Source organism: Electrophorus electricus, chromosome 26, assembly GCF_041902795.1.
Source record: "Electrophorus electricus isolate QZ-2024a chromosome 26, ASM4190279v1, whole genome shotgun sequence".
Taxonomy (NCBI): domain Eukaryota; kingdom Metazoa; phylum Chordata; class Actinopteri; order Gymnotiformes; family Gymnotidae; genus Electrophorus; species Electrophorus electricus.
The window spans coordinates 4,380,987-4,397,500 of record NC_137522.1 but is presented as its reverse complement, the minus strand read 5'-3'; the positions used below and the strand labels follow the sequence as shown (position 1 = coordinate 4,397,500).

Below are 16,514 nucleotides of genomic sequence, written 5' to 3'. Positions count from 1 at the left end.
GGGGGTGGGGGTGGAGTGTGCGGGTGAGCTGCTCCTCAACTTAGGCATCATTATGCGTGAGCTTTGGCACAGTGCTGCCTGCTGGTCTTGTCTATCAGCCATGGAGAGAAGCTGTCTGATGGTAGTAGTGATGAGGGTGCCAACTCCATCTCCAGGTCCTCACACACACACACGTGCACACACACACACACACACACACACATACACACACACAAACACACACACAAACACACACGTGGACGCATACCTCTGACATCCTCATTACAGCCACAAAACAGAAGATTGACAACTATATGGAGATGGTATAGGCTGCTGTCCCACTGGGAGGGCTTTACCATGCTATAACATTAAGGAGCCTCTTCATAGAGCCACACACACATACACACTTATATATGTGTGTTAGTCTGTGTTTGTGAAGGGACACCTTGGGGAGGGTGTGAAAGCTAGAGTGTTCTGCATTTGTCACTGTTTACAAGCAGCGTATGTTCACTCCTGAATGTGTCAGGAGAGCTGTGGGAACTGCCTGCTCTGAGCCAGACATATACAAGCATGTGCACACACACACACACACACACACACACACACACACACACACACACACACGTGCGCATGCATGCATGTGGGTTCACACACACACTCACAACACACCACTGTTTGTGCAGTAAAACCCAAGCTATATGTATGTAATATAGCTGAATATGGTGCTATCCATGTTGTGGTTGTGAATGGGGTTTTTCTACAAAACAGGACCTACTGCAGGGTTAGCAGATGTGAACAGCCATTCATCTGACTTTTACATAGAGGCAGCCAGTGATATAGCCATCATCTACACATTGAGTATCACGTTTATCCACACATATACCCAGCTCACCACACACACACACACACACACACACACACACACACACACACACACACACACACACACACGTATCGTAATGGCTACATTAACAATAAGAGTGTGTTTCAGGATAGCTGTGGATCAGGGGTGACCTGCATGATATGGCCTACATTTCCAGCTTTATGGAATCCTGCACACTACCCCTGCGTTCTCCCGAAAAACATACACAAATGCACCATCGCCTTTCCCATCCATCTTCTTGGGAATGGTTAATGAACGTTAAGAGAGTTTAAGATCGCACTAAAGTAAAGAACTCACTGGCAACATAATTAAACTACTGTAAAAAAAAAAAAAAAAAGTGCTTATAAAAAAGGAAGCTGTCCTGTTCCTCAGCGGTGCAGGGTATGAGTAATTATCCCACCATTCCTTCATCCTTCGTTGCTGTGGCTATCCAAGGAGATCCAGGTGACACATTAGCCGCAGGCCTCGCTCTCCCGGTAGCTCGTTAAAGACTGACCTGCACAGGAATCTGGCTCTGCTCATTAGACGCACCTCCAGGAGTGGGGCAGCGTGCACTGGTTAGGCATTAAACTAATGGAATGTAGCTGGAGCAGATATTCATCCCTGTGTCGAGCGCATACACAAACACATGCAACCAAGCACAAGTTCACAAACATACCCACCTACATAAGCAGTGCAACAGGATCTCATGACTGTAGTGTATGTTGCTGAGAGGATGAGGGTGAGAAAATCTCCTTCCTGTTGTGAGGGCTTCCTCCTCTACCTTTCCCCTTACGCCGTCTTTTTCTCCCCTGCGCGTGAGAGCAGAGACTCTGGTCTCCAGGCTGGCAATGGACTTGACCACCCTGACTCTCCTCCTCTGTACAAGCAACGCTGCCTGTTTGCCTTGGCTTGGGGTCGACACTCCCACCAATTTAATGGCCACTGATAACAAACAGCTGTGGGTTAATGACTTGTATTTATATATTTATTTTGGGGGGGGGGGGGGGGGGTTGAGGAGATGGTCTTTTGTTGCCAGAAAAAAAAGTGTTTATTTGCTATTTGGCACCATTAACTTTGAGAGAGGAAGATGATGATTATGTATGTTTTTTTGTTCTCTCCCAAAGGGCTGAGGTTGATAAATCACTGTGATTTTCTGGAGTGCTGAGACTCTTCCTGATTTGGTCTGCTACGTTGTTAGTCGTCACTCACTTAATTCATCTCACATTTCGCTGCAGTAATAAGTTGACTTGTTAGCCCATTCTAAAAGGCTTTAAGCTCTTTGACAAATGCAGCCTGGCTGACGTCACTTAAGCGTGGACAAATGGCGAGAGGACGATGCCCTTACATGCCGCACAATGTCAGAGACATTCCACTTATTTGGTCTGGCGTGTTGTAGCTCTAGATAGTATCGTACCTGTAGTGAAGTGATGTGCAGCTCAAGGGTTAGTGATTGAAACCCTTCAGCAGAAATGCTGCTGTCCAATGCTGGGCACCGCAGTCCATATGTCCAGGGACTTTAATGTCTCTGACCAATTACAGAAAGACTTGGTACACAGATATTCTGGAATGAGCTGTGTGTGTATGTGCGTGTGTGTGTGTGTGTGTGTGTGTGGGGGGGGGGGTCAAAGACAGTCTAGACATAAATCAGAGGTCAAACCTCTGAGCTTAACGTTTACACGTGAGCAGTCCATCAGCTGAGGTTCTGCTGTCCTCTGTGGGCGAATGGGAATAAAGCCAGCTCACTGGCAGCCATTAACTCTCACTTTATGGGGGTCACTGCCAGCTCTTGACCTGTGCAAAATTAAAGCCACAGTCTCCTTATGACCCCGCAAGTCCATTACCCCCCCACCCCACACACACACACACACACACACACACACACACACACACACAATCATACACAGACACACGCACACATGCACGTCCACACACACACAAACAACACAAACATACACAGACACACACACACACGTACACACATACACAGACACACACACATACACACACACATGCGCACGCACACACACACACACACACAAAGCTCCCATCCAGGCCAGCAAACATGAAATACTGTAATATGGTCTGACGTGATGTGTGTAAGGCAGGTGTGAGGGGTGTGGTCATTCTTTGGAGGACGATGAGGAGACATACGCTGTCGAGGGTGTGGGGAAGCTCCACCTCTGACTGCCTGACCGGGCGGTAACAGCAGGGTAAGCTGATGCATTATTCACCCTTCATTGATGTGTAACTAAAGCCAGAGCAAAGGTCTCTGCCCCCCCCACCACCACCCAGCAGGGGACTGAGTACCACACAGAGAGAGGGGGGTGGAGTCGGGTGGGGGTGGTCGGCGGATGGCAGCCAACAGAAGTGTAGAAGTGTGGTACAGGAAGAAAGAGAGGGATAAGAGAACAGGGCACCGGAAGATCCTGGGGGAAATCATCTAGAGAGTGAGAGAAAGAGAGAGAGAGAGAGAGAGAGAGAGAGGAGGGTGGGGTGGAGGGTGGGGGGGGTGTTATTGCCATGAAGGCAGGTGCTGGAGTCAAAGAGGGTCAAAATAATCCACAGTCAATAAGTGACTAATAGATCAATCACAACAAGCACAGCAAAGTAATAAAGCGTGTGTGGAAACGCACGCTGCTTAGTAGCCCAGCGGCAACATGAAACAGCAGGAAGAGAGTTCAGTCAGTCTACAGAGCACCAGCGCCAGACCTCTTTTATGGGGGCCTTCCAGGGACAAAAAGATATAAAGACAGGGCTAGTGAGAATGGGCTGGAGCCTCTGAATGGAGTCAGCAGGTAAAGAGAAAATGACAGGTCTAGGGATGACACACCACTGTCCTCTTTCTCTCACACACCCAAACCCACACACGCACACACACATCCAAACATACACTGGCCCCATGAAGCCGATCTGGCGACTACTGCTATAATTACAGAGCTCTATACCACACCCTGACAGTCTAACTAGAGGTGAATCTTCAGATTTCTTTAGACATGCACACACAGGTATTATTTTATTTCTTGGTGGTCTCAGAATGAGTTCAATATGTGAGCTCTGTTCCAGACCACAGCAGGGTGTGGGCTGAGTGGAAGCTGTGTGGTGGGTCCTTCAAACAGCAGTCCCTCTGCAATGGTTCCGTCCCCACTGCACCTGCTTAGTCCTCACCACACTGGCTCCGTCCCCACTCCACTGGCTCTGCCACCACTCTATCGGCTTGGTCCCCACTACAGCCAGCCATGACCACCGTAACGGTCATTCTCTCAAGGCCATCACCTTGAAACCACTTGCAAGGTCTTTGTCGTTCTCTCCATCTCTCTCTCTCTCTCACTAACTCACATGCACTCTGAGGGCTACGAATCACAAAGAGAACAGGAATATAATTGCTGCCAAAGCAACAAAATTATTATTCTCTTAAACATATGCCTAAGAGTAACATTTTACATTAAGGGTTCACTAATTACAGTAACATTATTTATGTTAGGTAATATTAACAAACCATTAACATCTAACAACTTTAGGCAATGCAAGCCGTGTTTTTAGCAGCATTACTGCAGTGTGAGTGAAGGGCATCTTTGCAAACCACCAAATGGACTTCGATGTCACTAAAGTGAGCAAAAGGAACAGCTCACTGCCCATGAAGAATGATTGTCATCGGGTCATGATGTCCAGGACTTTAAGTTTACTTAATGTCTAATTAATGCAAATGCTCATGGTTTGTTCATATAAACTAATACTATAAATAATGTTAGTAGAAAATCTATTTTTGCAGCTTTCCCTAATTTGCCATGAGTACCTCTGCACATAGCGTGAGACACAAACATGTGCGCTGAAGAAAACCTCAGTCAAAATGCCCAGTGTGTTCAGCTGGGCTGGTAGTCATTACAGCCTGTCTGAACAGTTTCCATGCGCTCACTTCAATAAACAACTTTCCTTGGAGCCCGGACACTGTTCTCCTGGAGGGCCTGATAGGATTCTCTGCTATGTTTGTGGCCTTGTGGTTATAGTACTACTGCATTGTCTCGTACAGTCTCCCTTATTAATACATCACACTTTCACATAGTTTAGCACGCCTGTCCTCAGTCTAAGTAGCGATTAAATCTCCAGCAGGCTCCCACGGCCCCATACTGACTCCAGTGCTATAGATTGCCTATAAGTGCCAGACTAATTAGCCAGCCTCTTCCAACCAAGTGGCATCCGATCGAAGCAAAGCTTCATGAATAAGTAAGTGCAGTGGCAAGCTGCCTGCTTAATTAACCAAGGAAGAAGAACCTGCCCCCCGGAGAAAAGCACTACCCCTGTCAGCCCACGCATGCTGAGTGTAGGAGTAGCACCAACAGCCGTCTCCTCCATGGCCTTTCCATTGATTGATGGGAGGCTAAATTGAATCACTAATCATCACCCTCCTCTTAGCCCCCAGTCCCGGAGGACACGACCAGGGAAAGAAGGAAAGGACTTGGTGAGTGTACTCTCTATTTGAAATATGGCCCCCTCACACACCAACCCATCTGCTGCCTGGTTATCTGACTCTGGTGTTTGTCTCCACTGTCTTTCATGTCAATATGCCTGCTTTCACACCCTTCAGCAGTTAACTCTCACTCTCATGTCCCTTCAGGCTTGCCATCTACTGTTAGACGCCTCTGTTACACTTGCTCCCAGGACGGCGTCAGGCGGCATCTGTCTGAAGCTTTCTGGCCTTCATGGTGGAGCATCTGTGTTCTTTGACTTAAAGAACGGGGCAAAGTGCTGCTCTCTGATGCTGTACAACACTTGCACGGCACAACGCACGTCAGGCATGTCGTGTAGGTGTCAGAGCTCCAGGTGCTCTGCATACAGATACGCCATTGTGCCTCTCACTGGAAACAACGCCATAGAGCGGAAGCACACACGAATGCCTCACCTCTGATCTGAACTAAAGACACGTCTCAGTCCACTCACACACACACATACACACACAGACACACACACACACACACACACACGCATGCACGCACACACACACACATGAGCACACACACGCGCACACACACACACACACACAAGCACACACACACGAGCACACACCTGCTCACACACACACACACACGAGCACAGACCTGCTCACACACACACACACGTATGCACGCACACACACACACACACACACACACACACACGCAGACACACACACGAGCATACACCTGCTCACACACACACACACACATACACACACACACACACACAAGCGTACACCTGCTCACACACACACACAAACACGCCCACACACATGCACGGAGTTCATGTCAAATCTTATCAGTGCGCAGGCAGAACAAAGGCCTGGCTACCGCACAGCCGCCTGCCTCCCAGCTGCTGAGCTACAACTGGCTTTTTATACCACACCAGGGATAGATAACAGACCAGCGAAATAATACTGCAATTAGGAGCTCTCTCTGATAAGAGACCATCACATGCAGAGGGGAGTACAGAGAGAGACAGAAAGAGAGGAATGGAAGGGAGAGAGACTGGGAAGTGAAGAGATAGTAAACAAAGATGATACACAGTTATATTATCCCCTTAGTATGTCTCTCTCTCTCTCTGTCTGTCTCTCTCTCTCTCTCTCTCTCTCTGTCTCTCACTCTTTCTCTCTCTCTCCCTCTCTCTCTTTCTCACTCACTCTCTCTCCCCCCCCCCCTCTATCTCTCTTACTCTCTACCTCTGTGTGTGTTTCCATTTATTCCACCATGCCAGGTTGGCCTCCTGTATTCTCCTATATTTAGCTGCTGCTGATGCACTCTTACTGTTTGTTCTGCAATATATCACATGAAGCACACAGCACTACAATTCCTCATTTTAAGAGACAGTAAAAATGATTGGATAATAACTCACAAACAGGGGATGCATGAAAGGTCTAAACACACCACCTCTGGGCCCCAGCAGAGACACAACAAACACTAATATAGATCTGCAAAATCAGAAGATTTTATTCAGCGCAAGTCTTTTGGCTTATTTTTGCTTGCTGGCCGGTTCTCCTGTGCTTGTCAGACAGGCATGATTCACCTGTACACATTCCACAAGCTGATGCTCCAATGGCTGACCCTGACGTCGAGAGTTGGCAAAACAATTTAAATCCATCGGCAGAGTCTTACCCACTCACGTTACAGCCACCGGTTTGCACGGGGAAAAAAAGAATGAAAGAGTGAGAGGGAGACAGAGAGAGACAAAAGAAAAGAGAGAGACAAAGAGAGAGGACTGGAAATATAGAGAGAAAGAGAGAGAGAGAGCAAGAGAGAGCGAGAGAGAGAGAGAGAGAGAGAGAGAGAGAGAGAGAGAGAGAGAGAGAGAGAGAGAGAGAGAGAGAGAGGGGGACATGGGTGTATTGTTAGGAGGAGACTTGTGTTTCTGTTCTTGGGCCAAGGTAGATGGAGCTAATTAAACAGAAGATATGAAGATGCATCAGTGGAAGCTTTCCAGGGCAGAGAAGGAGTGTGTGTGTATTAGCGCTCTATAACCTTCCCAATCCCAAGACCCTTATTCCAGCTGAGTGACCTCAACCCCTGCCCCGACTTTTCTACTGGACCCGCTCTCAGCACCCTTTCAGCCGAACAGGTCAACCAATACCATACTGAGTAGCTTGTAAGAGTGAGCCCATCTCTCCTCCTACCTTCCTGCCTTTGTCCAGTGCTGTACCCATCTCTGTGGTTAAGGTCCAGAGAACTTTAATAACAGATAAGCCCTCTGCCTCTGATGACCATGGCTCTGGGGCACACAGCCATACCTGACAATCAGCCTGGTATCAGCACCCCACTGAGGAGGAGCCCAGACAGCCACTCTGTGTGTGTGTGTGTGTGTGTGTGTGTGTGTGTGTAAAAGGGCTCACTGCTCAAGTATGTCTCTCCCCACCTGCAGAATCCTGTGAACTGTGTCTCTACCTGTAGGCTCCTGGGAAAGCTGTGATCTCTCTCTGCGTAACGGCTGGATTTGCTAGCTGGCGAGGGCTGATACCCTCCGTGCTCCCTCCTCCCCATCTGTTCCTCTCTACCCCCTCCTAAAGGTCAAGTCATGAGACACTTCTTCAAAAGTTAATCCCTGAAAGCTAAAAAGGGTGAGGATGAAGGCTGATCGATTGTGTGTGACAGCCATAAACTAATCATTTTCATTGATTCAACTGGATCGTCTGGCTGGGTGTGAGTCCTGACCCTGTGACCACAGAGACATTTGTCAGAGTAAATTATGCTAACAGTCTTCGATACCACTGTCGCTGCAGGGCTGCATGCAGACTTCAAACAGTTCTCCTTGATCCTGCATTCTGCTGTGAGTAAAAAAAAAAGATGAACTGCTACTGTACAGGACACGTACATTTTTGAACAGGACCTCAGTATACTTGAAAGTTAGGCAACAAAGGACAAAAATGTCAAATGTCTGTATGGAAATCTCTCCAGATGTATCCGCATGGGGAAATCAAACATATTTAGTGCTAACTGTATGACAAAAAGCATGTTCTCTCTAAAGAGACTGCTACGCCAGATCAGCTGACACACAGAAGAACGCGAGAAGTTCTTCTGCTGTTCCAAGCACACCATGTCTATCTCACCAGAGTCCCTTGTATCCCTCCACCCATCTCCACATGCAGAGGTGTGAGAGAGAGGCCACACTAAAATGATCGGCCTAGACACCAACACATTTGGTGCAGGACTGCAGCAGAAGCCCCCTACTGTCTTCACACCTCCACCCCCCAATAACAACAAGTATGTGAAGAAATGAGATTCACTGCTCCCCAACCCAGTGAAGTATTTTAATGGGAGACTGCTTAATCTGAACCGGCCTGTGCTGATCGGGGGAGATAACAATGCTTTAATAAAAAAAACAGGCCGCCGTGGACCAGCACAAAGGAGCTGCTCCAGCGCCGCTGATGGCGAGAGCAGATTTAGCACAAGTCTAATGGCGAGGGCACAGCAGAGAGGCTGAGAGGCTTCCTGCCTGTGTGTGATGTTGGGACCAGGAGCATGTGGAGGTGTTTTACAGCACGTGAGGCCCAAACGACTCACAGCTTGGATTTTAGTATCCATTCTAAGGCAGCCCTTCACACACGGGCAGGCTGCTAATCGGCGGGGACGTTTGCACCCAGAGCTGCAGCTTTGGCCCTTCCCCCTGGGACTCACCAGGCCACACATTCCCTCATTTGCTCGATTGGGGTTGAAAAGTAGCAAAAGGTCCAGGCAACCATTAACGTGTAACCCTGAAGCCTGGCGGCATGTAAAACTCTCGCATACTTGCTCCTGACCCATACAATCTCTCATTTACTCGACTTTTAACAATATTTTCAAAGCTAAGACCCGGTGTTGGAAAAGGCTCAACACGCTTTAATAGATGGAAGTTTAAAAAAAGACAAATATTAAAGAATCTTTCTGCTTCCCTGGCTAAATGTGTAACGTCAGCTCATAAACGAAAGGCTCCGGGAAGTGATCAGGCCCTCGGTCTCTTAAAACTCTGTTAGTCATCTGGAAGGAACATGGCAGGCATGTATATGTAGGGCTGATGGGCTCCCGTTGTCTGTGCACAATTTTACGTCTGCATAAGACCACAGGCAAAGTCACGTTACTGCTTGACTCATGCTGTCTTCTAGCCTCATTGTTTCCTTCAAGTTTATCAAGTTTGCTGAGTCACAGTAAGGACAATTTATCAGAAAAAATACATAGATATTCCTTCCTGCTTAGTCTCAGAAGAGGAAAGGGTTAATACAAGGTACACCATTTATACTGCCATTATGCTGTCTTTCTCATGTCTCATTGCTGCTGGACTCAGAGTGTGATCTTCAAGCACCTGTAAAAGAATAACTATAACAGTCATTAAACTTATGTTGTCATTCATCAGCTGTTAATGAAACAGAATAAAATTGTATTCTAACAGGTGTGAAATGAGGAGGAAAAAACAAACAAACTCCAAAAAAGCCACACTTCGCTGATGTGGTTGGTCACTAAACCAGAAACCTACAGCTCCAAACTCCCTGGTCAAGCCTGAATTGGAAAACCATCGAGATGGAACAGGGATTTAATGCAACCTGTCATCATGTGACTTTTGTTTTATTCTTCTGTGTGAGGTTTCTTCTCTCTTTTTGTCAGATGAATCCTGGCAGCAGAGAGATCACTGGCCAGTATGACCCGACCCGCAAAACAGAAGCAACAGAAAGCTACCCCGTCTCTCTTTTTCTCCATCTCCCTATCTGTCTCCCTCTGCTTTCCTCCCTATCTGTCTGCCTCGTTCCGCTTCGGTGGCTGCAGACAGCAGTAGGGGGAATTTGGCAGCAGCAGACTGCAGGGCATGGCAGCCCCACGCACATTTGCTCCTCACTCTGCCATGCGAGGTATTCAGAGCTCCACTCCATCAGCTGCCAGCACAGTGTCTTCAAGCTCTGGTGCTGAAAGCAGTGAGCTTTGCATTCCAGTCAGCATCCTGCACACTCCTGCTTCAATTAGCAAAACCGTTTATTAAGCACAGGGTGTCAGCACAGCCACTTAGTCCTCACAGGGGCCAAGAGACTCATCTGATTTTACAGTTCCAGCCTTTCTCAGACCAACACTTGGCTTATTTGTGTGTGTGTGTGTGTGTGTGTGTGTGTGTGTGTGTGTGTGTGTGTGTGTGTGTGTGAGTCAGATGACTAGCGCTGGGTCTCAGTACACCTATGAGCCTGGCAGGGCTGACGAGGCCCAGAACTCCTCAAAGCTGTGGCTGGCATTCTGGAGCTCATGCAGCTAAGACAGTGGTCATCTGTTAAACACGGTCTCTGTTTAACATGTGGCTCCCTCAGTCTGATCCTATACACCGATTTAGTACAACCCAGGAAGCTCAATGGTATTTTAGTATAGAGAAGGCTTTCTACACACACACACACACACACACACACACACACACACACACACACGCATATGCCAACAGCATTTAAAATTAAAATAATATAATTTTTATCTTTTAACTTAAAGGCCAATAAAGTCCTCACATTTTCTAATCACATAACTTACTTCATAAATTACTGTATGTTAAAGAAATTGACTCTAAAGCTAAAACTAAACGTTTAAACCCTATATATTTTAAGAAATAATCATGATCTATCAATTTATGTATGTTTTTTAGGATACAGCCAACAATTATGTAATTAAATTATATATTAAAAAATTATAATAAATAGTCAAAAGCATAATCTTTTTTTATTCTATTCACAAAAAGAAAACTGAACACATGTATTTAGCTTTTCTACTTAAAATAACTTAATTTAGAAAATATGTAGAAAAATATTGACTGTAGGCCTATAAATAGACAGTGAATACTTTCTGTATATTTTTATGTGCGTATTTCGCATAACGGTTACATATGTATAATATGCTGAAACACATCGCGGGATCTAAGCGTTTCAAGTCGTTTTTCTAGTGAACAAGTGTTTTCTTTGGCACCCAAACTTTTTACCTCTTGATCACTGAACTCTAAAATTGTTGAAACAGCAGCAGTCACTGCATTTTAGACGTAAGGTAGCGATAAAGTTCTTCAAACGGATGAAAACAGGCCCGAGTATTAGCCTACTAACGATAATACTAATACTAATACTATTTCTTCTTCTTTATTATTATTATTATTTATTATTATTATTATTATTATTATTACTACTACTACTACTACTATTACTACTTCTAATAATAATAATAACAATAATAAATAATAAATAATAAATAAATAAATGATATATTTTAGGTAATGCAGCCTAGGCTTTCGATTTAAAATTAGCTTACGAATAAATTGATTAATGCTTGTTTAAAACGCCAAAATGTGCCAAAAATATGTTGTACATATTTAGGGGTTTCTTAAAACTAATAAAAAACAAAGAAGCCTAAAGTTGTTCTCTCAGTTTAATGATATTTGTCGCGAGTTTCGTGTCCTACTAACCGTCTAACTCTTCCGCTCTTCTTCGAAATCTAGGTTTCCATCTTTTTTCTGTAATGTTAATTTAGTTTGTCTAAGTAGTCCAGTAGCCTACAGGCTTGGCTTCGCTCTCTGTGTGTATGAAGCTTTCTTATCCTTAGTGACTGTATTATCCTTAGTGATTGTATTTTCGCGTAGATAAAAGTGTAGAACATATGGAAACTTAACAGCCTCTACGCATGTACAACGGCACAACGCCTATTAATTCCACATATTTTCATTCACTTTCACTTAGACCAAAAAAGGAAACTGCCATTGACATTCCGTGGTAGACTTATGAGGTCAAATGGTCCATAAATGATCTTTGTTTAGATAATCTGTCCTTGTAAGCTACATTTATAACGCACGCGATTATGTGCTTATGGACGTTTATTTTTGGTCTCCTGTCCTAAGTGAACAAAGTGTCGGTAGTGTCTCTGATGAAGGGTGCCTCAGATTCCCTCGCTTAACTCGGAACAAGTGTTCAGAACAAAATGGCCCCTGCCTCTAGACCGTTGGGGTTAAAGAGACTAATGATGAAGGGCCTCGGAGAGGTGGAGAGGAGAGAATTAAAACCAGGCCTGAAATTAGATCTATCTTTTTACTATCAAGAAATAAATAAATATACGAATAAACGTAAGAATAAATTACTGTAGAAGTTACCAAAATGAAGAAACAAGGATATGAAAAAAGAATACGCTTAGTTAAAATGGCATCAGGCTTCACGGACAGACGATCTGGGAAGGATTTTACTACTTTACTTGGGCATACAGGACCAGAAAACAAGGTCTGCTCACACAAACGTCTCATTACACAGACATCATCTGTAAGACTCGGCTAAAACGTTCAAGATCGCATTACATTCAGAGGGAATGGTCAAGATCGAAATATCCTGAACAAATGATCGTGTCTGTGAGACTGTCCGGAAAGCACTCAGAGTAAGAAGTCGGGAACACCCACCTGCAACTTATCTCCCTCTCTCTCTCTCTCTCTCTCTCTCTCTCTCTCTCTCTCTCTCTCTCTCTCTCTCACACACACACACACACACACACACACACACATGCGCGCGCAAGGCTGAGTAGTGCATATAGAATAAAATATGCATTAAAGCGGGTAAATGTTACGTTTTGACGTTTTGCTACGTTTACCACTATCAAGGTTCCTCTCCATCTTATGCGCCGCCATTCATAAAACAGAAAGAGATTTGTCAATCTGCTGAGGTGCTACATGGTAATGCACTTTGTATTATGTCGTCAAATCGAGGAAGCACATGCAAACTGCTTTTGTTTAACTGCTACACCCGCTTTTCACAATTTCTTGCTTCATTTCGTTTTACTTTGCTTTGGAAGCTGCTTGTTAATTAATTTTTCATGTTATTTTCCATTTTAGTTCAGTGGACATTAGTGTTAGTGCTCTAAAGTTACAATTTGTGGATTATGGCAGCAGATAGATTGAAAGCAAATAACTCAAGACTAAAGGTAGGCCTACATTTAGTATGGTTTACAGGATACAAACAATTCATTACACAGAGAATAGGCCTGAAAACGGACCGACAGAAATATGTCATTTGAACAACTGAAAACGATATGTAATCAGTTATCGCGGAAAACATGCAAAGCACTACATTTACGGACAGCAATCAAGTGAGCTGGTTGTGTAGAGTGCCCTATAGGGAAACTATTGGCCAAGATAGAATCACACTTTCAATCGACACAGAAGGCCACAGTGGCGTTGGCATCTATATTTAATGTGCTGTAATAGCTATTTTTATCCGAGTATTTATTATACAAATTACTATTATGTTACTTCAACAAAGAAAGCTATTGAATAACTCATATTTGAGTGTTAGACTCGTTTGTGTTTGTGTTGTGCATAGTCCGCTGGCAGTTAACTCCTCTTTTGAGAAAACCATAAACTTCAGTGTTTCTGAGGTCTCCGAGAGGATAATAAATCAGCAAGCCATATTAATCTCTTAACTGAGACCTGAACCAGCTCACGGCAGCTCACGGCAATTTTATAGATACACTAGATTATAATTTAAGAAAACACGAAATTACAACTTCAGGCGCAGAGCAGTCAACCGCTCAATGCAAATCGAGTCGAGTCCAGTTCAAATCTGTATGAGCTACATAACTAGTAGTAGTCTTGCACATATATATATATATATATATATATATATATATATATATATATATATATATATATATATATATATATATATATATATATAAATTGATACATTAACTTTTGTAACCCGTGAATGTCATAGCGTTTCACCGCTGTAACTACACACAACATAAAATTATTACAACACAAGTAACCCGAAAATAAGTTATCTAATGTGTGATTAATATAAAACCTGTCAAATAAATTATTATTTAATAGACTAAATATAAGAAATTATATTGGATGAGGAAGTCTGTAATAAAATTCATTAGATGGCGATTTGGATAGTTCAGTGTCAAAAAAAGATAATAAATTATAAGATATGGCGCAGTTCACTTAAAGTAAATGATAAAGATGGCGCAGTATCATAAACTCACAAAGATGAAATATAGTGTATGGTCAGAGAAATTATCACTTAAGAAAACTTCGTAGCGGTCATAACACCCCTAAAACCGCATACAATATATTTATCTGTGCATTGACTATTTTAATATCCTTAATTTTGTTGAAGCTCATATACCAAAAGCCTAAATGGGGTTTATATCTGAAATGAATAGACTACAACATCAATTTGGCCACGCTACAGCCTACTAGTGTAAATAGCCTACTAGAGAAAACCTTAATTAAGAGTAAGTTTTTCAGTTAACATGAAAATATGTCTAACGACAAACAACACCGACTACAACACTGTTAAACTTAATAGCATATTAAAGCATACTTTCTAATTATAAGCCTACTAAAACTTTGCTCAAAACCACAATTACAGTACCTGGGCTAGCTATGCGCGTACTGTTGCTGACTATGGAACTGGCCTGAATGCGCAGCGAGCATCAAATACCCTTAACTAGCGGAGAAACCCGCAACGCTGGGACACCCCGCGGAGAGACAGGGTTGCGCTCATTTCCTTTGAGCTAGAATGAAAAGATAAATCTATTGTGTACAGGGATCGAATCGCGCTATAGAAGAATAAGCATTAATCACGTAGAAGAAGAAGCGAATACGGCTGCGGTCTCGAGCACAGACTAAATATATCGGAGCAATTTAGGTACACTCCGCCGAGATCCTCGTGCGCTATGCACACTTTTAGTGGTCTGTCCATCTCACATGGAGGTACACAGCTCAGACCGTCCCCCGAGTTGCTACTGCTCGTTTCAAGCAAATAAATGAATGACATGATATCTATCTATCTATCTATCTATCTATCTATCTATCTATCTATCTAGATAGATAGATAGATAGATAGATAGATAGATAGATAGATAGATAGATAGATAGATAGATAGATAGATAGATAGATAGATAGATAGATAGATAGATAGATAGATAGATATCCCTGCATTCACACTAATACAAATAATTGTATAAAATAAATCCTACATTCCTGCCGAACTAGCCTAATTAGAACACCTTTCGACGCGTCACTGCCATAATCCTCCCGGAAGACATCTATCGTAATATTTTAGTTTGGGTTTTCAGAAGTGGACAAGAGAATGCACCTTAAAAGCAATTCAAATACTTACCTTCCACAGCCGATGAGAGGGGCAGCAGAAAGCTGCATAAAAACATCATATAATCCATTGTCATAAATAAGAGACCTCGGACATGAAAATAGCCCCGTAAAGGAGGGAGTAAAATCCTAAACGCTCCAACTCTCTCAGCTCTTCAGTCCAGAAACTTCACCTTTAGTCCAGGGGTTTATCTCCATATACCAAGCCCGAATGAATTGGAAAGTCGAAGGATATAAGGGATGTTTAAATGTTCGTATAATCCAACAACCCCCACTTTCTGATCACGGGCTGTGAGAGATGCCTAAGACACTCAAAGACGGCCACGAGAGAGTAGTCCACTCTGCATTTGGTGACCGATGGAACCAATGGAGCTCGGTGAATGTTCTCAAAACTACCCCGCGTTTATCGTGGATATTTGTCATCAGTGATACTAGCAGGATATCGGTGTCCGTTTTCAAGAGTTGCACACTGAAATCCCGACAGTTGCGCAAAGAATAGTTTTAAAATGCCAATTCTTCTCGTATCAGCATCGTGTTATAGTCCAATAAAACATCACGCGTGTACCAGTGTTACTCCGGTCGAAACCTGCCTTTTTACAGAGACACCTATTAATTCCCTGAGCGAATTCCTCCTACTACGGAACGCTGGACGTAGGTGCTCGTCTCTCCGCTTGCGTTGGAATGAAGATCGGTTGCTTCAAATCAGGCAGTGAGTGAGACTGGGCGGTAAATGGGAGCACGGAGGAGGAGTCTTCGAGCAGCTGTCAGTCTCTCTGCTGGTCGCAGCTTCAGCAGAGCCATACTCGGGAATCACAGGTCGGCAGCAAATCCTACCGTCTTTCAATAGGCTGAGAGCGCCCCCCTGAGGGCCTCTAACTTTTGAATTAATTTGCTATCCGAGAAGAAAACTCGAATACCTCCTTTTTTATCGTGTTTATTACATAACAATAAAGCATTAAGTTAAACATTCGTTACGACGCACAGAGTAGGTCTAATCCCGATCTGACCAAATGGTCTCACGTCTGCGCACCACATTTTGCTGCCTTAGGTATGAAGAAAACGGGGAATTATGAG

General features: G+C 44.0%; 1 protein-coding gene across 8 annotated transcripts in view; it reads right to left on the bottom strand.

The window, feature by feature from the left end:
• ephb3b (eph receptor B3b) overlaps nucleotides 1-16,116 on the bottom strand; it is a 46,541-nt gene extending 30,425 nt beyond the window's left edge. For 7 of the 8 annotated variants that reach the window (XM_027006884.3, XM_027006888.3, XM_027006886.3 and 4 more), the window contains exon 1: nucleotides 15,454-16,116. In XM_027006884.3, coding sequence (XP_026862685.2) covers nucleotides 15,454-15,517 — 64 coding nt within the window. In that variant the 5' untranslated portion in view covers nucleotides 15,518-16,116. Of the gene's footprint in view, nucleotides 1-7,749; nucleotides 7,825-15,453 lie in introns of those variants that run through there. The other variant, XM_081708142.1, reaches the window with a different exon arrangement.
• Nucleotides 16,117-16,514: the final 398 nt, after the last annotated feature.